General features: G+C 41.3%; 1 protein-coding gene across 2 annotated transcripts in view; it reads right to left on the minus strand.

Moving 5' to 3' along the window:
- Nucleotides 1-1,520: 1,520 nt before the first annotated feature.
- Nucleotides 1,521-25,686, minus strand: part of LOC126242478 (uncharacterized) — a 103,077-nt gene continuing 78,911 nt past the window's right edge. The window contains exons 6-8 of one of the 2 annotated variants that reach the window (XM_049948090.1): nt 15,773-15,964; nt 6,862-7,024; nt 1,521-1,852 (exon numbers count right to left, since the gene is read on the minus strand). In XM_049948090.1, the coding sequence (XP_049804047.1) occupies nt 1,781-1,852; nt 6,862-7,024; nt 15,773-15,964 (427 nt within the window). In that variant the 3' untranslated portion in view covers nt 1,521-1,780. The remainder of the gene's footprint in view (nt 1,853-6,861; nt 7,025-15,772; nt 15,965-25,686) is intronic. The other variant, XM_049948091.1, reaches the window with a different exon arrangement.

The raw sequence follows: 25,686 nt of genomic DNA on the forward strand, positions 1-25,686 counted from the left end.
CCAGCTTTCTGAACTACATAGATGGAAGCTATTCTTGCATGCAACACGTACTTTGCTCCCATAACCCTCCTGGCCTCAATCGCCATTAAGCCATTATCACAACACCCTTGACTCAACAGTTTCCCCTTCCTCTGTCCTGTCATCCTCACCCAATCCACGTCGCCATCATCCGGTGCTGATGCCCACCTGCTCTGGTACCTGTGCATCACATACCTCTCCCATGCAACTGCCACCTCTACCTCTCCACATTCCTAACCATCAAACTGGCAGCCTCCCTCAGAACTGCTTGGTACCCACCCTGAATCCCACTTCCTGTCTCCTGCCTCTCTCTCCTTTGAGTCACCCTAACTGACACAACCCCCCCTCCCCAGTTCACCTGGTGAACACCAAGTTTAGGCATTGTCCACAGAAACATTAGAATAATATCCCCTTATTACAGTGTAATATTATGGACTGGAACTCTGGATACCACAGAATGTTTGCATTGGTAACAAAGTATGAAGTTGTTTTTCTTCTCATTGTGCATGATAAGTATTAGAGATTTATATGCAGGCTCTGACTTTAGATAAGAATCAGTCACACACAAAACAATGGAAAGTCCAGGATAGAATAACAGCAATAATATGGAGAGGAGAGATGGCTATTCACCATGTACAGAAGGTGGTGAGTTGCAGACAGGCAAAGCAGAAAAGGAACACTAGAAATATTTCCACTTTTCAACAAAGTACTTCTCTGAAATGGAAACCTCTCACACACACATGGCCACTCTCCGGGCACTAAGGCCTGACTGTGACTGTGTCCGACATGACGGTGTAGCTAGGATGGGTAGTCGAGCAAGAAAGAGATGTGGGATGGCCAGGGGGAGGGATAACAGGGTATGGGTGGGCAAGTTGCTAGTGCTGCCTGTGCGAGCATGCAGTGATGTGGTGGGGACAAGGAGCAGTGTCTGGAGGCTGTGCTGGAGGGGGAAGTGGGATTGAGGGGGGGGGGGGGGGGGAAGTAAGAAGATAGGATCATGCAGGTGCATTCACAGGATAGGAGGCATGTGTAGCACTGCAATACTGAAGTGGGAGCTGGCTAGGGAATAGGCACATGGAGACAGGACCTAGCAAAAGATGACGCCAGGGGGCTAAGGGAACGGAGGATTGCGGGAGGTCATATGTTCATCAAAATGTCTCTGGAGGGGAAGGCAGAAAGATCAGTTTACAGAATCACACTCACATGTAAAGGAATCTTAAATGTTGATTCTATATAGATTTAGAGGAAAAGTGGCATGGTTAAAGCAGAGTTGAATTGTGGCGGAAATCATTTATCGGTTCAAACGAGTCTTCATAAACCATGGCCTTGTAGCAATCTGAGATTGCAATGCCACATAATATCTATCTACAGCTCTTTGACATTGCTGGTTTCTATGACTCCTGACAAGAATTTGTGTACAGAAAAACATTCTGAAGCCTTTAAGAAAATGGAACAAAGGTGCAGTGATTTTTTTTTTTAATTTATTGGAATTAAGTCTACGATACAGTAAATCACTTATTTTTATAAACTAAAATATGAATAGCTTTTAGATTGTGATTTCCAAAGAGTTAAAACAATACTTTATGGAGTCAAGGAAACACAAAAATTTATCCCTCATTCACCAGTAGTTAACTATTGTACAGTTTTAAAACTAGCTGGATAATGTACATATAAAAAATATCTCAAGTGGTAGCTGGCTGGAGGTAAAGGCAGAAAGATCACTATTACTCGTCCACAAGCTGATGTGTGTTGACGTGTTCCATCACTTTTTCGACCTTTGTAGTTCTGCAACAGCTTGCCGTAAGTGATTGAATGCATGGATCAGCTCCTGCGCCTTCAAATAATGAAAATAAAAAGGTGATAATAAAAAGAAATTCATTGCAAATATCGCTAATTACTATGTTACTGTAATGCACATTAAGTGAGCTATTTACTTTTGGTTTTACGCTTTACTTTAGCGCTAGGAAGAATTCAGTTTATAGAATATCACTCACAAAAAGCAGATCCAATTACAATTCTCGGCCTGGAATGAAGGCATACACACAGTACTCACTAGATAAATAACATATCTTATTGGTGTAATGTTTGTTGCCAGAAATGATAGTGCATATACATATAATTCATACATTGTACAACATTCAATGAGGTGTAAAATGCAACATTGATTTTGCAAGGGCATGGTGCTTTCCTCTCATCCTCGCATATATTGTAGCCAACCCATTTCCTGTTAACTTTTTTACTACAGAATTCATAGACTTTGACTTTTAACATTCACACATTTCCTTTTCTTTTCATATTAAGCATGTTTTTATGAAATGTACATTCATATATAAATTTCTCTCTTTCTCTTGTTCCGTCTCTGATCGAGTGGTTTAGAGCATCTAAACAAATAAAAAAGGACAAATTTTAATACAAATTGTGACCTATATTGATGAGAATTATGTACTCATCACTTTTCGGAGAAACTATTTTGTTACTCCAATACCTGACAACAGGTCATAGATAATTCCACACCCAATTAATGGTGACCCTGAGCTCATGTACTGTCTCTAACCACTTCTTTCTTGATAGGGTGTATAGTGCCTCACAATCCTTCCTCTTTTTTTCCCCAAAGATATCAATTTATAGAGAGTGTAAGGGACACAGAACGAAATGCTTACAGCAAGCAATGGGAAGGGCCGATCAGATATCAACATAGCACCCCATAGTTGTGCATTAGTGTTAATATTTAGAAACATTGCTGCCCATTCTATTCTTGAGATTGTGTGTTTCTGTAGCTTTTGGTTGACTGTACATTACATGTGAATGCGCATCATTCTGTAAAATTAGTTCACTGTCTCCCTGGAAATTTGCTATCACTACACTCCAAAAGTCTTTCCCAGAACTGTGTGTAGTAATAGCATCATGTGTGAGCACATATTCAGGTATGATTCACACCATACTGAATTGTCTCTTATGTTAACTAACAAGTACAAATACAACTGATCTATAGGTTTATAGTTCAATTTCAGTAAGCATCTGAACACCACCTGTAAATAAATTTGACTTCTCGTAGCCACTTTACATGTATGTTCTTGGTCTATTGTGGTGCATCTGCATATTTTTGACAATTTATCTGAATGTTTCATTAACTGGAGTGAAAGGCATTCCACATTTCCATTTCCTGTGTGTGGCATTTTGCAGTAACAAAAAGTACTTCAAATACCTGAAGATTGCTAGACTTGCAGTCACCTACTTAAAAAATCTTCCTCTCTCTTCAGTTGTGTATTTTAAATGCCCATCTTGGCACAATCCCTTTTTGTTCAGGAATGTAGGTCACGCAAATCTGTGGTTTTAACTGCACACACATTTGGTACCACAAGGACGTAAAATAATACATATAACAACACTACAGAAAGGCTATATTGCTACTCACCATATAGAGCAGGCATCTAACCACAGGCAGGCACAGTGAAAAGAATACTGTAACTATATGAGGGTTGTCCAATAAACAAGTTTCCCACTTTTATGTCTCCGCAAATTAAAATTTACACATGAGATGCGAAGGGCTGGCAAGTTCAACTGATACTGAGGACAATGCTTACACTTGCTTATGCTGCTTACTGCAGTATCTCGCCAATACACTGCCAGCTAGCATGGAGTTACCATTACAGTGTGTTCACTTGTGAGCTGCTCTCTGTCATTTATTTTATTTTATTTATTTATTTATTTATTTATTTATTTCCACAGCAAAACAGCTATCCCATTGTGGATATCGATCAGGACTTAACCTCTGTCTATTGTGAAGGCTGTATGAGCATCCAAATTGTTCAACATTGGCATGTACAGCTTGAAGGGAGCAGAGATGTGCATGACAAACAGCACACAGGGAGTCCCACTACAATGACATGTGATGATGCCTTTATTGTAGTTCACAGTATTGTGGAAGGAGATCGTCTTGTTACCATTGAAAACATGCTAATGCTACCTCCTGGGGGTGGAATTGGAAGCTCATCCTTCGCAAATATCCTGACAGAGCACCTTCACTACTGCAAAGTCTGTGCAAGATGGGTGCCACGTTTGCCGAGTAACGTCCACAAACAGTAGCAGATGGATTCAGCCATAATGTTTTGTAAGAGGATCAGAGAGAGGCGGGTCTGCTCTTCAAACAGCTTGTCACTGGGGATGAGACCTGGGTCCATCATTCAACTCCTGAAACAAAATTTCAAGATGTGTGGAAGAGACCTGGTGGAAGAGTCCCAAAAAAGGCAAAGAACAGACATTTGGCAGAGAAAGTTATGGCAGCCATCCTTTGGGACAGTCAAAGGGTTTCGCTCATTCACTACCTGCCTTGTAAACCACAATGAATGCAGAGAGTTACTTTAATGTCTTGAACTGCCATCAAAAGAAAATGCCCTTGACTCTTGTCTCAAAGTTCTCTTCCTTCATAACAATTCTTGGTGTCATACGGCGCGAAAGACCCAGGCAGAGCTCATAAGATTCAACTGGGACATGTTCCTGGATCCTTCATATTCACCACATATTGCCCAAAGTGATTTTCATGTGTTCCTTCAAATCAAAAGTTATCTTCGAGATGAGCAATCCAACCTAAGGATGAAGTCACGTCAACAGTGAACAGCTGGTTATGAGCACAGGATCCAACTTGCTACAATGGTTGGAGAAACTTGTGCACATTACAAAAAATGCTTGGGAAAGCTTGGTGACTATGTACAAAAGTAACAGAACCATTGTACAATGTCATTAAAATTGTTTATACTTGATAAATTTTGTGATTTTTTTTTATATAAAATAAGGAAACTTACTTACTGAACACTCCTTGTATAAGTTTATGGATGGACAAAGCCCTTCTGCAGAAACAGAACACACACACACAAAACCTATGGCCTCCAGCCACCAAGGCCCAAACACAAGTTCATGTTCAACATGAGCAACAATGTTCTTGGGTGGATGATGGGGGTAAGGAGAAGGCACAAAACTGGAAGGGGGAGGTATAGCATGGCAGGGGTGGGGAAAGATGCTAGTGCTGCCTGTTGGAATGTGTAGCGTGGCGGGAACAGAATGTAGCTGCCAGGTGCTGAACCTGAACTGTGTTGGGAGGGGGGAAGGTGGATGGGAAAAGGGAGGGGAGAGAGATAGAAGTAGAGAGGAGAAAACGACTTTTAGGAGCATTGGCAGGATAGGAGCTGTGTGCTGTTTGCAGTGGGAGCAAGGAAGGGCATAGGTGTAGTAGTACAGGGGCTATCAAACGTTAAAGTTGAGGTGCGAGGAGGGGGGTTTACAGGAACAAAAGATTTGTTGTACAAAGAGTTCCCACCTATGCAATTCAGAAAAGCTGTTAGTGGGAAGAATCTAGATGGCACAGGCTGGCAAAAAATGAAGTGAAGCACGCTGTGTTGGGCAGCACGTTCAGTAACTGGTTGGTCCAACTGTCTCTTAGCTACAATTTGGCGATGACCAAACATGTGGAACACAGCTTGTTAGTAGTCATGCCCACATAGAACATAGCACAGTAGTTGCGGTTAAGTTTGAAGATATCATGGCTGCTTGTACAGGTGGCCTTGCCTTTGATGGAGTAGGAGATGCCAGGGACAGGACTGGGGTACGTGGTAGTGTGAGGATGTATGGAACAGGTCTCACATCTGGGTCTATTGTAGGGATATGAGCTGTGCAGAAAGTGTTTGGGAGCAGGGTTGAAGTAGGGATGGACAGGGATATTGCATAGGTTGGAGGAACAGTGGAATACCACTGTGGGCAGGGCAGGGGAGGAGGAGGGGGATATTTCTCATTTCAGGGCGGGATGGAAGATAGTTGAAACCCTGGTGGAGAATGTGACTCAGTTGTTCCAGTCTTTGGTGGTACTGAGAAACAAGAGGAATGGTCCTTTGTGGCCAGACTGTGGGTATGAGGGGATGGTAGGTGACTGGTCGTGCAAAATATGCAGAACTGTTTCTGGACAAGGTTGGGAGGGTAATTTCAGTCTCTGAATGCCTTCAAGGGGGCAAAAAAATGCAAGTGACAGTTCTGGGACAGGAGGTGGCAGTCATTGGACATAACTGAAGGAATATTGATCTATGGGGCAGGAAGAGACATAGCAATGTATAAGGATACTGTGTAGTGTGTAGTTTGGATGAGGAGGGAATACCACTTTTCGGGGTGGAGGGCAAGGTGGAGAGTATTTAAAGTACGACAGGGCATGATGAGAGAGAGGCCAATCCCGAGAGGAGAACATGATTTAAAGGTTCCAGTCCCGAATGGTACTGAGTGACAAAGAGTGCACTCCTTTATGATTGGACATCAGGTGTAGGACATGAATGTTAGTTGTCTTTGGTGACATGAAACAATGTATCTGTTTTTGGACACGGCTGGAAAAGAGGACTTATTTTTAAACAAATGAATTTAATTCTGATAGCATTACAGAAATAAGCATTTAAGTATTATTTTTAGCGTTAAATATTAATTAAATGAAGAGAAGAATTCTAGAGATACTATGAACCAAGAAAGTATATACATTTTAATTTATGATCATAACCGAGTGCCAAGTGTTAGAGTATAGTGTTACAAATTTTGAAGTGCACTCGTTCTGTGACTTTTCTTTCTTCAAAATAAATAACTTTAAATGAACCTGTGGATTTCCTACCGCACACACTAAATGAAGTCTCTTGAACACGCACAACGCGTGCTGATCTTGACCTCAAACAAGTTTTCTGCCTAGTTTCCTCCTATCAGACTCAGACAAATACAGCTCCCACTTCAGAATCACCCCCCCCCCCCCCAATCCCCATCCCCCACTTGACTTTGAAACAAACCACAGAAGATGGCCTTTTTGATACATATAAAGCTTACCTCCTGAATAATTTCTTCAGATTCCTTTTCAATTTTCAGCAGAGCATAACTTTGTTTTTCCTCCTCCTTAGTAATTTTGACTTTATATTCCTCAAGATCTTTTGCACTATTTTGCTTTGTATGCATACTCTCTTCTATGTTTTTAAGTTTTAGTGCAATCTTCCTAATACAAGAAAAATATGTAATGTTAAAGTTTTTAATAACAGCACCTTAACTAATGGTGAATATTAACAATTATAATAAAAATGTGGTTATACATTAATTTCAATTAAAATCTGCAAGACAATGTTAATAACAGGATTCATATTTGAAACATTTCCCAAATTTGTAGCCTTTAAAGCAGGCTGTTCCAACACTGCACAACAGGGTGTGGGAGCCTGTTAGAGATCAGAAATTAGCTCCATACATGCACTTTAAACTCGCCAGCGATCCTGCAACATCAGCACCTAATTCACAGTTTCCGCCACTGCCCGTTCACACACACACACACACACACACACACACACACACACACATTCTTTGAACAAAGTACTGATTCCGTGACAACAGTACAAGAAAACATGACAAGAGGATAAGTGCAGAGAACAGGACACGAGGATGAAGCGCATTCTCTAAATGGTCATTAGTTATTAAAAAAAATTCAAACCTGTCTTCGAAAAAGTTAGAGAAATTAATAAGCTGCACAACTTGCTGTTAGCCCAAACACCTAAGCTGCCGTGACCAAAAGAATACAGAAATAGCACGCATTTTGGTTGCAGGGACATAATGGTGACACTGGTCTGTGTCCAGTTTTTGTTTAAAACAGCACATATGTTTGTTCATGGTGGAGGTGGAATAAACAAGAATACAACAACTTTGTTACATTGAACGAAATTTGTGTTTTTTGTCTGAAATGTGGAGCATAGAATGGAACATATTCCAGACATCACTCTTCTTATAATGGGATGCATTTGCAATTTTTTACACTGTATCACTTAATTTTCATCTTACATCCTCCACAGTCTCGCAAAACACAGCCTTATTAAATGCCATCTAATCCTGACAATCTGTCATTTTTCCATATCAATGCTACTTCACAACAGCAAGATCATGTACTCAACTTCTGTAATAAGTAATGACTAGCTTTCCATGTCTGCATCCTTCAGAAAAAGGGAGCGAGTCAATGAGTACGGAGTGACCACAGTGCCACTATTCTCAGACCTAAAGCATTTCCAGATCTACTGTGGGAGGGAGGGAGGGAGGGAGGGAAGGAAGGAAGGAAGGAAGCCAGTATAGCACTGGTGCAATAGTGGCACCTTTATTTGTAAAACATGCAACCCGCAACATTAGAATAGCATTCCATTTCTGGTCTCTAGAGCCTGCCAGCTCTCCTCCAGGCAGGTGCAGGTGGTCTAGGATACCTACCAGGTGGCACTATTGCACCACACTGGTGCATCATTCCATAGTGTGTGCAAGCCATTTCTTTACCCTTACCACTTGTATTCAACTGAGGTACGTTGTCATGCAGGTTACAGCCCACCTGCCTAACTGCTCAAATTTAAACCTTTCGCCCACCTCTGACTGCGAAAACCCGGCGCGTACACACCTGAGCTGGAATAACCTGCTTTACCATGTAACACAAGCACTCTTTCCGAATTCTAAGATCAGATGCTGTGAATGCATGCCTCAGACAATGTAAGTTGTAAAATTATACTAATTTTCTTTCCAAATGAGTTACCAGTAGAATATGGGCTCAACTCTGGGCCCATTGCTCTTTCTGGTTTATGTGAATGACCTTACTGAACATGTGAGTCCTCAGAAATCTGTTCTGATGGCACCGGTACTAGTGTATTACTCTTTGCAGCCAGCATAAAATGTGCACAGTTAACAGCAGAAAACTGAGTCAAGATTTCAGAGTGGCTCAACACAAACTAACTATAAATGCTGAAAAAACTGTACATGTAATATTTAACTTTCTAATCAATCTGATCAAAAATGTATAGAAGCAAAATCAAAAGAGAAAATTGTAAAAATTTTACTGCTGCAAAAGCTTTTGGATGTATGGATTCAGCAGGAATTTAAATAGAATTCACAAGTCAAAAAAATGCACAGATATATGAATCGCTCTATTACAGAACATTTCCTAAGGAAATGCTACTCAGATAATAAACAGTTCATAATGAAAAATAAAAAAAGAAATACCAGAGGATAATTTTTTGTCTAAAAAAGATGGAATCTTGTAAACCTCATCTTACTGAGCTTGGTATTATACATGTTATTCACTAGGGACTATTTCATGACAATTGCAAAACTGTCCATTAATAATTCATGGTTGTAAAATAATGGTATGGATTATTTAAAGAAGAATGGAAAAATTGGTAGAAACAACTCTCAAAAAAATGGTTCAAATGGCTCTGAGCAATATGGGACTTAACTTCTAAGGTCATCAGTCCCCTAGAACTTAGAACTACTTAAACCTAACTAACTTAAGGACAGCACACACATCCATGCCCGAGGCAGGATTCGAACCTGCGACCGTAGCGGTCACGCGGCTCCAGACTGTAGCGCCTAGAACCGCACGGCCACCCAGCTGGCAGAAACAACTCTCAGGGGCAGCTGGTTTGGGTTTCAGGGAAATGTGGATATACGCGAGGCAATACTGACCCTAAGAGTTGTCTTACAAGATAGAATGAAAAACGGAACCTACATTTATAACATTTGTAGATTCAGAAAAAGCATTTGACAATGTTTACTGGACTACACTCTTTCAAATTCTGAAAGTAACAGGGACAAAATACAAAGAGCAAAAGATTACTCATGACTAGTACGGAAACCTGACAGCATTACAGCATTCCAGGGACATGAAAGCGTAGTAGCTGAAAAGGGAGTGAAACTGGATTGTTATTCAATCTGTATATTGAACAACTTAGAAGGAAACCAAGGAGAGATTTGGAAAAGAAACTGAGTTCAGAAAGAAGACAATAATGACTGGCATTTGTCAATTACATAGTAATTCTGTCAGTGAAGACAGAAGACTTGGAAAATCAGTGGTTATAAGAAAGTAATATATGGTAATCGAATGTAGTCAATGTTTAGGAAATCAGATTAGGAAATGACACACTAACAGCAGTAGATGAGCGTATCTGAGCATCAAAACAAGTGATAATGTCCAATGTACAAAGAACATAAAAGTCAGACAGAAATAGAAAGAAACTCACTTTTAAAAAAGGAAATTTATGAAAATTGAATTCCTTAGTGTCTAAGACAGTGCTGCATATTATGCAAGGAACACAATGAGACGAATTGCCTCATGTACTGTTAGCACAACAGGAAGGCAGTATTGCATTCACAGCCGATCATCGGACAGACAAGTACATATGCCACCATTCACTACCCTCCTTGCTCATTACAGCTAAAACAATCCTGCATTTCAAAATTATGATAACACATACAACAAGTTATATGAAAAAGTTAACTAGTGCCAAAAATGTCCCAAAATGATAAATTTATTGAAAAGGCAGAAAAAACCATAGGAGCAGTCTGAAATGTCACCTAAAGGAGACAAAATAAAAAAAGTAAATATACAATTCTGGCACAATCATACCACAATACATGATCAGAAAAGAACAAACTTTGCAAATTAATACTTTAACAACATAGCTACCAAGTTACAAAAGCAATTTGACAAAATACAGCCTACACACACCAGAACCATATACCAAGCACAATGCTAAGACTCACCACTGCGGAAGAACTAAGCAATGTTGTGCACAAACTAAAACATCAAACTTCAGCAGGTATAGATAAAGTGTCTCTGTTCTTGCTCAAGGATTGTACAGACAATATCAAAGAACCTTTAGCACAGATCATAAATGAATCCCTCACCACAGTTTGCTTCCCCATGCGAAGATCCTGCCTTTACATATGAAAGGTGACACACAAAATTACAGGGTCATCTCTTTACCCTCATTAATTTCAAAAGTAATGAAAACTGTGATGAAAAATACACTCTAAGGGTATTTTGCAATGAAAAATCTGTGTAAGGAACATTGTAGCTTCAGGTCTCATAAAAGCATGGAATTAGCAATAGATCAATTTGTATATGTTCCATAGGTGCTAGACAAAAGAGAAAATATAACATATCTTCCTTGACTAAACCACTTGATGCAGTAGACCACACAAATCTTCTAAATAAACTGGTTGCATTAGGATGAAAGTGGTAAAGGAAGATATTGAGAAATGACTGATGAATCTTTGAAATACACTGACGAAATTGTGCATGCAAGTCATCTGTCCACAATTTCCGAACTGTCAAGATTTGCCTCATATTTCAAGGACAACCCTCTTAATTGTCATTTAGAGTTTACGTTACTGTAAGTTTTGTAACTGTAAGTAAAAGGAAAGTCTAACCAGTGTTCACAAAACTGAAAGAATGGGTTCAGTTTTGACATTCAATGCTACCATAAAGAGATTGAGGAACTTCTGAATAGGATCGTGATTGGAGACACAGGTGGAGAATGTGAACTCTGAAACAAAGGAGCAGTCCAAACAGTGGAAGCACCCTCATTCTCCTAATAAGCCAAAACATTGCTTCAGATGCTATAAAGCAGCAAAATAATTAGTTTTTTGAGATCAGAAAGGAATTTTGCAACTGATTTGATAAGAGTAACATCTAAGAACATTGTGACATCACAGGTTTATTGTGACTCACAAAACTACAAAAGGCAACTAGAAACAAACAATGTGGGATGATTACCAAAGGAATCATTCTTATTTATGACAATGCATGACCCAATCCATACAAAGAATCAAACAAAGAAAAAACTCTAGCTGGGAGATTTCTCAACATCTTCTCTGTAGTCTGAACTTGGCATCAAATGACTTTCAACTCTTCCCCAAGATGAAGCTCAGCTGGTTACTCAGCAGTTCATGAATGACAATGAGCTAAGGACAGTTTCAACAACTCGCTGAAGCATCAGGCGCCACCATTCTTTGGGAAAGGAACAAAGAACCTGTTGTCATAGTATGATAAATGTTTGAATTTGGGTGGCTGCTGTATGGAGTCATGAACATCTAAGAAGATCCTACATTAAAAAAATTATGTATTTTTTTTAATGGCTAATTGGAGGTCAATTTATGAAAAGCCCTTATCATATAGAATGGTACATGAAAAACCAGCCTTGAATACTAGACTCCTCATTGTCGCTCGCCAATTATCTATTGTTTCGAAGTTGCTGCAACGTTTTGTATTGTAAGTATGAAAGCCACTGCGATTTGGTTAAGATGTATGAAGTAAATATCTCAGCGAGATGAATCCTCTCCAAGAAAAAATTGCAACAGAGGATGTGTACACCCCTGTCTACCAGTTCATGTAAGGAAACATGAGACATTTTTGCAAAAACATTTCCTGGCCTTTCCATTCCAGCAGTATACATGATTTGGTGACAAAGTGGAGTACTGTAGGGTCACTTGTAAACTCACAGAAGAATTGAACCCTATCCAGTCGTACATATACTGTGATCACAGATATTTGAGCATGAATGATCCAGAACACAAAGAAGTCAACACACAAATTGTTGGAAGATGTGGACATTTTGCTTAGTTCTTGTCATCCTGTTTCACACCACACCATGACACGTCCAAGAACTGAAGGAGGAAGATAACGCAAAATGTGAGAGTTACTTTATACGGCTATATCACTGAGAATGGAATGATGGATCCGCTGCTGTATTTAATGAGCGATGAAGCCTGGTTCCATCTGACAGGACATGTGAACTACCTGAACACCAGCTACAGGTCAACAAACAATCCCTATATGATTAATGAGGAATCTCTTCATTGTGAAAAAATCTACATGTTATGTGTTGTATCAGCATGTCAGATTGTGGATCCCACTAGTTTCAAACAGGAATTTTATGCGTAGTTGACCCCCTTAAACATGTGTATGCTGTCTTTCAACAGGATGGGGCGATCTGCCACATTTCACATGAATCAATCTTTCAAATTTATGAAAGATTCATAGAAAAATGGACTGTCAGCAAAGGGCTGTGGTCATCAAGTTTGCTGGACCTAACCAATCACAACTTACCTGTGAGGCAGTCTAACGGAAATAGTGTGTACAAATAACCCAATAACAAGAGGAGACTATGGACAATATTCATAATGATATTTTGAGAACTGTTGTGGCAGAGTTGCACAAAGTGTATATCAACATGTTAGGGTGCACGCAAAATTGCATTGAAGCACAAGGAGGTCATTTTCAGCACCTACTGTTATGTAAAAGACAAGATCCATTCAGTGAACGTAGACCTTTGGATTAGCTTATTGTTATTTATAGAAATTCTTCCAATCCATATGTGCCATACAGCAAACCAGTGCTCAACAGTATTGGTTAAAAACAGTCTTGGTTGAAATTTTAGTTTTTTTTTATTTTTCAACGATGCGTTTCCCCTTATTTAAGCATATTCAGGTTATCAGGTTATGATAACCTGAAGATGCCAAAACAAGGCGAAACACATCGTTGAAAAATAAAAAAAACTAAAATTGCAACCAAGACTGTTTTTAAATGAAATTATTGTTATTTCTTTATTGTCTAGTTATTAAATGTGTATCTATTGGTTGTTGTATCTGCTAGGGGTGGGCAATTCGTGCATAATTGGCAAGCAGTCTGTACTTGGATCGGTTTTTTGTCACACACCTTGTTTAAGCAGTGGTAAGACAATAACACCAGGAGCACTGCTTTTCTTTGGTGACTGCAACTGTCACAAATGCATCAGCTGACTGCCATGTTTCTGCCAACATACACTGGTGCATCATCATACTTGACAAATGGCAGTCAAGATGCTACAGTAAACATCACGTCATCAGTAATCTCTACAGCTACTGACTGCAGGTGCTACAATCTGGGAACCCATAACATTTGTCACAATGAAGGACTTCATTTCAATAAGATATCTCTCCACTTCTTGCACAGGGTATACTATTGAGAGACAAGCAAGCAGTACCTTAGACTGACATAAGACACTATTGTCCTTATGGTTCATTCAAATCTTGAGCTGTTTCCTTTGCAGCCCATGATGAACAATATAATGATCAGAAATTGCATCATGCTCTAAGAGTGATATCAATGCTAAATATTTAACATAGCCTCTGAAATGCACTGGCCAGAAATGACAAGACACTATTGGCGATATGTCAAATGAAAGAACATCTCTTGACACTGTGTCTCTCTCCCTTTTCTGCCTTTGTACACACATAGAAAAAAATTTAAAAAAATTGCATCACCCCAGTTCCCAGAACTCGTGAAGATAGATATTGACTGTAGATATTGTATCACAGACAATGTCCCTTTGACTGTCCAGAGATGTCACTAAACCTGCCCAAAGATGTAAACAACCATGCATGAGCAGGCGCCTATTACATATAGGGGGTCCGACAGCTGATCATTTCCAGTCATTCCATCAGGAAGGAGGTACATGGCTTGTGTTGTCTGTTGTTCAACCATGCCTAGACAGTCAATACCATGGTTCTATCGCATCCACATTGTTACTTTGTGCCAGGAAGGGCTCTCAACAGGGGAAGTGCCCAGGCGTCTTGGAGTGAACCAAAGCAATGTTGTTCGGATATGGAGGAGATACAGAGAGACAGGAACTGTCGATGACATACCTCGCTCAGGTCACCCAAGGACTACTACTGCAGTGGACGACCGCTAACTGCAGATTATGACTCGGAGGAACTCTGACAGCAACACCACCATGTTGAATAATGCTTTTCGTGCAGCCACAGGCTGTCGTGTTACAACTCAAACTGTGCGTAATAGACTGCATGATGCGCAACTTCGCTCCTGACGTCCACGGCGAGGTCCATATCTGCAACCATGACACCATGCAGCACGGTACAGATAGGTCCAACAACATGCCGAATGGACCGCTCAGGATTGGCATCATGTTCTCTTCACTGATGAGTGCGCATATGCCTTCAACCGGACAATTGTCAAAGACATGTTTGGAGGCAACCTGGTCAAACTGAATGCCTTAGACACACTGTCCAGCGAGTGGAGTAAGGTGGAGGTTTCCTGCTGTTTTGGGGTGGCATTATGTGAGGCCAACGTACGCCGCTGGTGGTCATGGAAGACGACGTAACGGCTGTATGATACATGAATGCCATCCTCTGGCCGATAGTGTAACCATATCGGTAGCATATTGGTGAGGCATTCGTCTTCATGGACAACAATTTGCGCCCCCATCGTGCACATCTTTTGAATGACTTCCTTCAGGATAATGACATCACTCGACTAGAGTGGTCAGCATGTTCTCTAGACATCAACCCTTTCAAACATGCTTGGGATACATTGAAAAGAGCTGTTTATGGACGACGTGAGCCACCAACTACTCTGAGGGATCTATGCCAAATCACCGTTCAGGAGTGGGACAATCTGGACCAACAGTGCCTTGATGAACTTATGGATAGTATGCCATGACGAATACAGACATGCATCACTGCAAGAGGATGTGCTACTGGGTATTAGAAGTACTGGTGTGTACAGCAATCTGGACCACCACCTCTGAAGGTGTCACTGTATGGTGGTACAACATGCAACTTCTTGTTTTCATGAGCAATAAAAAGGTCGTAAATGATGTTTATGTTGATCTCTATTCCAATTTTCTGTACATGTTCCGGAACTCTCGTAACCAAGGTGATCCAAAACTTTTTTTATGTATGTATGTTCGCAATGATCTAGTCCCATAATTCATATTGCATTTGTCTCATCATTATTCAAATTTAAGCATTTTCAATGATTACTGCAATTTTTGTACTATAGTATAAGATATGATAGTTTTCAATATCCCTTTGCTATATTTTAGATTTTATCATTAAATACAAAAACCAGAGATGTTCAATTAAATTCACTTGCAATTTTTGGAAAACTTACTTGTCAAGTTCTATCACTTTCTCTTGAGCTTTCTCCATTTTTTCAGCTAAATGCTCCTTCGAAGCTTTAATTTGTTGTTGAAGTTCCACTGCAGTATGCTTTATCCACCCTATTACTTCTTTTTTAATACTTACTTCTTCAGTCAACTTTGTTTTCTCCATTTCTAACCGTTCCAATTCCATTTCCTCATTTCTGTTAATAAAAGAAAAGGATGGGTGATTAAAGACTAATTTAATATCACAAAAATAAGGAACAGTTATGTAGAGTGAACAACATTAGATTCTTCATTGTCTCCCTAGGAGCATAAAGTATCCTGCTCAGTTCATTGATGTAAGTGAATTTCCTATACTGAACTGCAGCTGTTATTTTATCTCAAGATAGTAAAAATCTTGACCATGTTGAGCACCATAGCTGAATTCACTCTAATTTTAAGGATTAATGAGAACCACCTCAGCTACATTATTACACATTTATTGTGTTAGGAACAAACATTCTTAGAACATCTTAGGTTGGCAAGTTATGCTAAAATCATCATACACACTGTCCAGTCACATTAATGGCACCACCAGTCAAAAACTGGAATCACCGCCTTCGCAGCATGGACCGCTGTGAGATGTGCACGAATAGAATCAATGAGTTTCTGGAAGGTACCGAAAGGGATGCGGAACTATGCCGAATCCAGTGCCACAGCCAGCTGCACTAGGTTTTTCAGTCGATGATCCGTGGCACAAACAGCCTGATTGAGTTTGTCCTACAGATTCTTGATTGGGTTTCAATCCAAGGAATTGGGTGGCCAGCGGAGTACAATAAACTCATCCTGCTGCATGTCAAACCACACATGTAAACTGTGAGCTGTGTAACATGTTGCACTATCTTGCCGGTAAATGCCATTATGCTGAGGGAAAACAAACTGCATATGGGGTGTACGTGGTCCACAAGGATAGACGCATACTTGTGCCGAGCCACTGTGCCTCCCAGAATGATGATCTCACATGGTTAATTCCACGGAAACATTCCCCCAGCAGGTTGTTTGCTTTCAAAAATTTCACACCAATGGAACATAAAACATGGTGCACCTGGTCAGATAATCTCTCACCAGTCAGTTGAAGTCCAGATGCGGACCTGGCACACAAATTCCAGCCTGCGTCACTGATGATCCAGTAAATAAGTGCGCACGAACCAGGCGCCTGCTGTGGAGGCCCATATGCAGCAACATTCGCTGAACAGTCATTGAGGAGACACTGCTGGCAGACAGTTGCATGTCCATTCACCCACGGACATCTCCACAGCCATCTTTCACCCCTATCATCTATGGCCTGTGGTGTAACACAGATGCCTCGAGGCCGGATTTTAATAGCACCATTTTGCCATGCACATTGGGCTTTAACCATGGCACCATGCGAACAGTTTAAAACTTAGCCATTTCAGAATTGCTTCCAACCTCAGCCTGTAAGCCTACGATCGTGTGCTTTTGGACGACAGATAAATTGCTCTGTTTCCACATTACAACAACTGCACTGTTTTCCTGCCCCTGGACATGTTTCATATACTCACTAGTGCTGACTCCTGCCATCTGTGAGTGGTTATTGCATACTGACGTCAAACATACGCACTGGTCACATTAATGTGATTGGACCATGTAAATGGGCAGTCATATAGTAGACTACAATACACAGCATGCTATGTCTGCTCCCCGTACTTCTGCCAAGTGGTCGGTAGAATGTTTGATCATTGCTTCTGTACTTGGTCTTTAACATTACATACAATAACCAGACCATTTATATTATGGCTTTAGCACAACTTGGCAACCCGAAGAAGCTCCAAGAATGAAACTGGTTACAATACAAATGTGTAATAATTCAACTATATCACAGTTTTCATAAATCGTAAATAAGTTGTGTGCGGATTATACACGAGTGAAATATTAAAAGCAATGAGATGTGAAAAGAGCAGCATTATCTTTTAGTTCTACACACAATTTTTTAATGGCAATTTGCATTAAAAATTGCTTACACTATGGCAACAAAATAACACCTTCTTGATTCAGTTTTGCACATATTTGGTCACTGAGATACCAAAAATGTAAAGCAGTATGCGAAATATGACTAATACTGCATTCAGTAACAGAAGCAATCAAGACTGGTACCATGTCATGCTGCGAAATATGACTAATACTGCATTCAGTAACAGAAGCAATCAAGACTGGTACCATGTCATGCAGACTCAATCACTGATCTCGCAACATGAGCAGCAGTAGCTGCATGTAAGCATGTTGAGGGCGGCAGGGCTGCAGTTGCCACCACTGAGCTTTACTGTATGGCAGCACAAGCTACACAAAGGCTTGTTACACAGCAGGTTTCAGTCTAAAGGCCATCCTTCAAGCATTCACCAACCAAACACTGGAAGCTGTTTTATCAGCTGGAGTGATCCTGTCGTTCAGCTGTAATTATTTGAGAAAGGCCTGAGTGTTGAAACCAGTAGTGTAAAAAGTTTTGGTGCAACTAGAGCTGAGATTCAATAAAAGTAGTACTGACAGTTGTGGTGCTTTGTGTCAAAGAAAAAACTGTTGTCCAAAATAACAATCACTGAGTTTTTAACAAATACTGAATAAGAATGAGTTGGTTGCAGTTAGACTGTGACCAGTACCAAGTCCTTGTGGGAAAACAAAATAAAAGAACTTGCATACTCATACAAAAAAGACCTGAAAGCCAAAGCCAAATTAACCATTGAATAACAGTCTGATATTAAGTAGAAGAGTTGTGAGGATTCTACTTACGCCCATGTCGAAATCTGTATTTTGTGACAACTGCTGTAAGTTCATCGCAGATTATTTATTGTGTTGCTACTGAAGCTACCACCTGGTTAGCCAAGTCCACCATTTTTGAGTAACTGCTGCATGTTGACAGTGCGTTCGGATCTAGCAATTCCTGAAATGTATTCACAGTTGCGAATATGGACAACCATCAGACGTATAATGGAATGAAGACAATGAAAATTTATGCCGAACCAGTACCCGAGCACAGATTTTCCAATTACTGGAAGCACAATCCAGGTTTGAATTCTGGTCTAGCACAAATTTTCATTGTCCTTGTTCCGTTATACAACTGATGGTTGTCCATATTTGCAAATGCAACCCGAGCACAGATTTTCCAATTACTGGAAGCACAATCCAGGTTTGAATTCTGGTCTAGCACAAATTTTCATTGTCCTTGTTCCGTTATACAACTGATGGTTGTCCATATTTGCAAATGCAAATATATTTCATGTATTTCATAATGGCTGTAACCGTCACAGTGCCCGTTTATTCAGACATTGTGCATGTCCGAAAGAACTTTCCATCGTATTTCTCATAAACATGGGCACTGTAATATTGAGGCATCTATTGATTTTTTGTTGCTGGGGCATGTGCTTGGTGTTGGAGAGAGAGTACAGTACAGACTGTGTGTGAGATAGCAACGGCTGGATGTGCTTGCTAAATGTGATTACATGAGACTTGCATTTTTGGAAGTAATGGATTCCGTATAATTATTCGCACTGTATTCTTCATGTTGCAGTGTCATGTTACTCAGTTCAGTTCACACAGTAGTTGCAGGATAAAGATTAATAGAATGTCATTATCCGGCTGCACTTGCTAATGCATTTTTGTGATAATAATCTGTGCCATATTCTGATGGTCGTAAAGTTTCAGTGTGAAGTGATTAATGTTGTATTGTGCCATGCGGTATTTTGCTAAAACTGAGGGTATAAGTAAATTATTTGAAATGTGTAATAAATTCAGTAATAAACCTTACAATATGCGATCCACTAACAATTGTTCTCAATCAAAACCAGTCATTGTCCACTTCCTAATAAAGTACCAGCAAGGAAAAGGTATATCATTAGCTCCTTGGAATAGAGAGAAGCAGCATTATCACTTAATATAGCACACCAGCTGGTTGTGTTACAGAGTCCAGGTACAAAGCATTATTGCTATTGCATTGCTAGAGGCTTCATGCAAACAGATGAACTATCTGTGGCATGCCGTGAAGCTAATTTTGTAGTATGTAGTGGGCCACAATCCCCACTCATAATGTCAAATATGGTAGCCCCTGCCAGAGTGAGATAACAACAAAGCACCTCAAACCTCTAATTCTGATCTATGGAATCCTTACAAATAACACAGTTTGGAAGGAATTAACCATCTCCATTTCTGTGTCACTGCTTTAAGTGGATACACAACTTTGGCCAGATAGCAACTGATAATAGTAAATGGAGAGGGCAAAATGATCTCATTGCAATTCGGAGGAGATAGGTCATACACAGTATTCATGGCTAAAAATCAACAAGGCTCCTGTAGAAGAATACATGTTTTACATAAAACTGTAACAAACATATGACTGTAAATAAGCCTCAAATCATCATCTGCATAAGAGAGAAAATGTTATAGAGATAGATAATTACCATCGCATCTCATTACTCCCAGAAATGTACAAAAGCTTGTCACCATTTGCCTTAAAATATCAGAACAAGAAGTTGAACATAAACTAGAATAATATCACATATGATTCTGTCAACTACAGAATAAATACTGTATCTCAAAACATTAATAAAGTAACATATCTTCAATATCCATTGTTAGTCTTTTTTTTTTTTTATGAGCAATCTCCTTTGCAGACTGGGTGCATTTTTTGCAGTATCCTACCAACAGGCTGAAGTCTGCCACCCACTTTACCTATGACTGAACCTACGTCATCATTGTAACAATATTATGAAAACGATAGTTGCTACTCACCATGTAGCAGAGATGCTGAGTCACAGACAGGCACAACAAAAAGTCTGTCACCATAGTCTCTGGCTGCTGACACCACGAACCGGGTGGTGGCGGTAAGGAGCAGCCTGGGGCGGGGAGGAAGGGGGGAGGGGGATAGCTGGGTAGGCGTGGGGGAACTGCTTGTGGGAGAATACAGGGACAAGATGGAGAGAGGGTAGGGCAGTTTGGTGCACTCGGGAGATTAGATGGAGGGCAGGGGTGCGAGTGGTGGGGGGAAGGGGGACGGTTAGCAGAAAAGGAGATAAATAACAAAGACACACTCTCTCTCTCTCTCTCTCTCTCTCTCTCTCTCTCTCTCTCTCTCTCTCTCTCTGTGTGTGTGTGTGTGTGTGTGTGTGTGTGTGGAACAGAGGGCTGTGTAATGCTGTAATGGGAACAGGAAAGGGGGTAGATGAGTAAACGACAATGACTAACTAAGCTTGAGCCCAGGAGGGTTATGAGAATGTAGGATACACTGCAGGAAAAGTTCCCACCTGAGAAGTTCAGAAAAGCTGGTGTTGGTGGGGGGGATACAGATGGCAAAGGCTGTGGAGCAGTCATTCAAATGAAGAGCGTCATGTTGGGCAGTGGGCTCGGCAATGAGATGGTGCAGCTGTTTCATTCCCACAGTTCGTTGGTAGCAATTCATGTGGGCAATTAGCTTGTTGGTTGTCATACCCACACAGAATGCAGCACAGTGGTTGGAGCTTAGCTTATAGATCAAATGACTTAACTGGACTAAGTGGTGGTGGGAGAGTGTATGGGACAGGTATTGCATCTAGGTCTATTACAGGGGTATGAGCCCCGAGGTAAGGGGTTGGGAGCAGGAGTTGTATAAGGATGGACGAGTATATTGTGTAGGTTCGGTGGGCGGCAGAATACCACAGTGGGAGTGGTGGGAAATGGCAGAGAACGTGATTCAGTTGCTCCTGTTCTGGGTGATACTGAGGCACGGTGGGACTTTAGGAGGTGGTGAGTGGAGGGAAACATAAGGCACAGGACATCTGTTTTTGTACAAGGCTGGGAGGGTAATTATGTTCTGTGAAGGCCTCAGTGACAGCCTCACTATATTTCAAGAGGGGCTGCTCGTCATTACAGATGCAATGGCCTTGGGTGGCTAGGCTGTATGCAAGTAACTTTTTGGTGTGGAATGGGTGACAGTTGTCGAAGTAGGCTTATTGCTGGTGGCTGGTAGGTTTGATATTGGCGGAGGTACTGATATAGCAGTCTTTGATATGGAGGTTAACATCAAGGAATGTGGCTTGTTGGGTTGAGTAGGCCCAGGTGACGTGAGTAGCGGAGGAAGAACGTGGATAGGGTATCCTCACCCTTGATCCAGATCATGAAGATGTCATCAATGAATGTGAAACACGTGATGGGTTTGGAGTTGTGGGTGTTTAGGAAGGATTCCTCTAGATGGCACTTGAATAGGTTAGCATAGGATGGTGCCGTGTGAGTGGCCATATTTGTACCCTGGATTGGTTTGTATGAAATGCCTTCAAAGGCGAACTAATTGTGGGTGAGGATATAGTTGATCATGGTGACTTAGAAGGAGTTTGTAGGTTTGGAATCCGTTAGGCATTGGGAAAGGTAGTGTTCAATAGTGATCATGCCATGGACATTAGCCCTTTCACTGCCCATTTACTCTGTAAGTGTTTTTTATAGCAAATAGTATAGATACGTCTGGAGCACTGAAACGATTATCATATATTTATGTCTGGAGCAGTGAAAGGGTTAGGGATATTAGTGTAAAGGGAGGTATCATAGCACGAGCAGGGCACCATGTGTTAAAGGAACTGGAGAGCTGATGGAGGATATGGTTGGCATCTTCATATAGGAGGGTAGGTTGCGGATAGTAGGCTGAAGGAATTGGTCTACGAGAGCAGAGATTCTCTCAGGAGTGGCACAGTAACCAGCCACAATGGGGTGTCCTGGGTGGTTGGGTTTATGGACTTTAGAAATCATCTGGAGTGTGGTGAGTGGTAAGGATGAGAAGCGAGATGGACGCAGGAGATATGCTCTGGAATGGGCCTAAGGATTTGAATAGAAACAGGAGATGCTGCTGGGTTTCTGGAATGGGGTCAAATGTGGCAGGGTTTGTACGTGTATGATTCTGACAGATGGCGGAGTCCTTCCACCAGGTAATCCTTGCAGTTCGGAACATCAGTGGTGGAGCCTTTGTCAACAGGAAGAATTAGAAGGTAGGGATCGGCTTTTAGGTGGTGGATTGCAGTTCTTTCTGCTTAAGTAATATTAGCTTGCATGTTGAGGGATTTTGGGAATGATGGTAAAGCAAGGTTAGAGGTTACGAAATTCTGGAAAATTAGCAGGTGGTGATTTGGGGGCAGTGGGGGTGGATAACAATTGGATGGAGGAGTAACTGAGTCAGGCAGAGTTCAACACTGGTCTTTGGTTGATTTTGATTGTGTTTAAGGTCTGTTCAGGTTCTGGATTCTGTATGGTGGTGGTGGGAGATTTTTGAGGGTGAGGTAAATGTAGTATCTCTGGGAGGCAGGGATCATCAGCTACGAGGAGATATGTGGGAGGTTTGGAGGTGATTGCAGAGGTGGTGGATGGTTGTAGTCCAATGTGGGAGGAGGAAGTGAGCAGTGTGGAGAGTTTTTTGATGAGGCATTGTGCATGTTGTTCTAGTTCCTGGAGGGAAAGTGTTACAACCTGTGATATAGGATCCACGAATTTGGGACTGCATAGCACGAGAATTTTACGGATGGAGAGGTGGTTTTGCTAGGAGGTTTGAGCCTGATTGATATGGTTTTGCAGGACTACGTAAGTGAGGGTTAAGGACTAGTGGAATGTAAACAGATGGTGGTCATTGTGGAAGAAAGAGTGGTAGCCAGAGCTGGATAATTCGATGGTAAAGCCTCTTGGGGGGGGGGGGGGGGGGGGGGGTTTCAGTGAGCCAAGCAACAATGCAGGAATAATATGTGGCACTGGGTTCTGTATTGAAGAAGATGGAAGAAGCAAGGATCCATGGTGGAGGATAAAGACATGTCAAAATACGTGATTAGATAAAAGAAACAATAAGTAAAAAGAATCACAATTATAGCTTTCTTTCCTTCTCATAATATTGTTACATTCCATCCTGGATTTTCCATTGTTTGATTAAACAATAAATAAAAAGATTGTAATGAGAGTTGTGGGTGAATAAGTGTGAAGAAGGGGGGCGGCAGATGTTACTTGATTAATTGAAGTTAGTATGTGCAAACTGGAAGAGAGAGGAGAAGGAGAAAGTACGAAGGAGGAAGTGCTTGTCCGCAAGAGAAAGGTTCTACAACATCTGAATATGAACATCATCCAGCCCTGTAGCGGAAGATCGAGATGAAGTGAGAGCATTATCTAGCTCCCTCATAGTAAAGGCGGCATTGTAGCATTCACGATTCTGAGAGGAGAAGGGTATCGCCACTCACTTCTGATGGAGGGAGGCAGGGTGGTAATGGGTAGAGCTCGAAAACTCCGCAAAATAGCATCCTCCACAACGATATCTGCTATGGTCAGGTTGGAAATTGGGGAATGGACTTGATCCCAGAGAGCCATCGGAGGTTGGCCTACACGACAGAGGAGGGAGTGGAACTGCTAAAATAATTAATAAATGAACTCCAGCTAACTTCTTTTCATGTCCCAAAGAATGCAACAACATTGCGCACACAACTCTTTATAACAAATACAGTTCATCATAATAAGATGACTGCTAAAAAGGTGAAGAGAATGTCTCCACACAAGAATTGCACTGCCAATGGGCCGGGACATGGTAAGGTAAAGATAAAGTACAAGGTATGGAATGTTCTGTGGTAGTAAGGATAACATTTATAAAGTACTGTTTTTGGTCATCATAATTGGGGAAATGTTCATCGAAGGTCGCCAGTGAGAATTAAAGCCTCCAGTCAGCCTTAGAAAGCTGCCAATTGGGTTTACACGTAGGTGGGGTAGGGTCAGCAATCTGATAGCACAAGGGGAATGGTCGCTCGAATACAAGTCAGAGGGAATGGACCACTCGAGATGGCGGGCAAGCTGGGCACTGCAGAATGAGAGGTCCAAATGGAAATAGCTGTGCTTGGATATTGAAAGCAACGTGGGTGCTCCAGTGTTAAGGCAGATAAGGTTGAGTTGATTGAGGTCAGTCAAGATGGCACATCTTGGACAGGTTCTGGAAGAGCTCCAAAGAGCATGGTGTGCATTATAGTCACTGAGCAGCAGAAAGGGGGTGAGGGAGCTGACCAGTAAGCCGGAGGAAGTCTTCACTCGTCACAGCGAATGACAGAAGGATGTAAACATTGCAGACAGAAAAGGTGAAGCAAGGAAGGAAAATGTGGACTGCAACAGCTTGCTTTGAGATGGTTTGACAATGAATGTCATCTGGATGAGCAGCAAGACTTCCCCATCAGACTGAATGCCATACTCAGAAAGAAATGCGAGAGATCAAAGCAACTGTATGTTTCATGGATGCAATTTTGTTTCCTGGAGGCAGAAAACAAGAGGACACTGTGATTCCAAGAGCAGCCATAATTCCTCCTTATTAGATTGAATGCCACAAACATTCCTTTGGAGGAGAGTCATGATAGGGAAAGGGAAGGAGGGGAAAAAATGAAAGGTTGTTACCTCAGCAGCTGCCGAGTGTCGGCCTTTGTAGACTCACTGCTACAGGGTGCAGAAGCTGGAGGATCCTGTTCCGTGAGATCTACAGAAGTGAAAGCAGTCCCTGGGCCAGCCTGCGAATTCCAGGGCAGAAAAACAGTTGGCAGTGCACACTGGCAAAACAGAGGTCGCAGGGTGAGAGTATCACATGGTGACACCATTCAAGAGGATCTCCGAGTAGATAAAGGAGAAGACCATTTGTCTTTCTTTGATTTCTTTGAGCCTTTGCAGTTGGGAGATGAAGGCTCAGATGTGTGTTGGCTGGAAGGACATATGAAGTTTTCATGGGAGTACTCCTTCTTTCCTTTACGGTGTACTGGTTTTGTAGCAGGTGATTTCGCTGCCAGAGTCATAGATTTGGTGACTTGTTGCACAGCCAGAGGAGGAGAAGGAGCTGCAGTGCTGAATTTACAAGTCTGCCTGGCCAGTCCTTCATGGAGTGAGGCATAGCAAGAACAATACTGTATGTGCC

Source organism: Schistocerca nitens, chromosome 1, assembly GCF_023898315.1.
Source record: "Schistocerca nitens isolate TAMUIC-IGC-003100 chromosome 1, iqSchNite1.1, whole genome shotgun sequence".
Taxonomy (NCBI): domain Eukaryota; kingdom Metazoa; phylum Arthropoda; class Insecta; order Orthoptera; family Acrididae; genus Schistocerca; species Schistocerca nitens.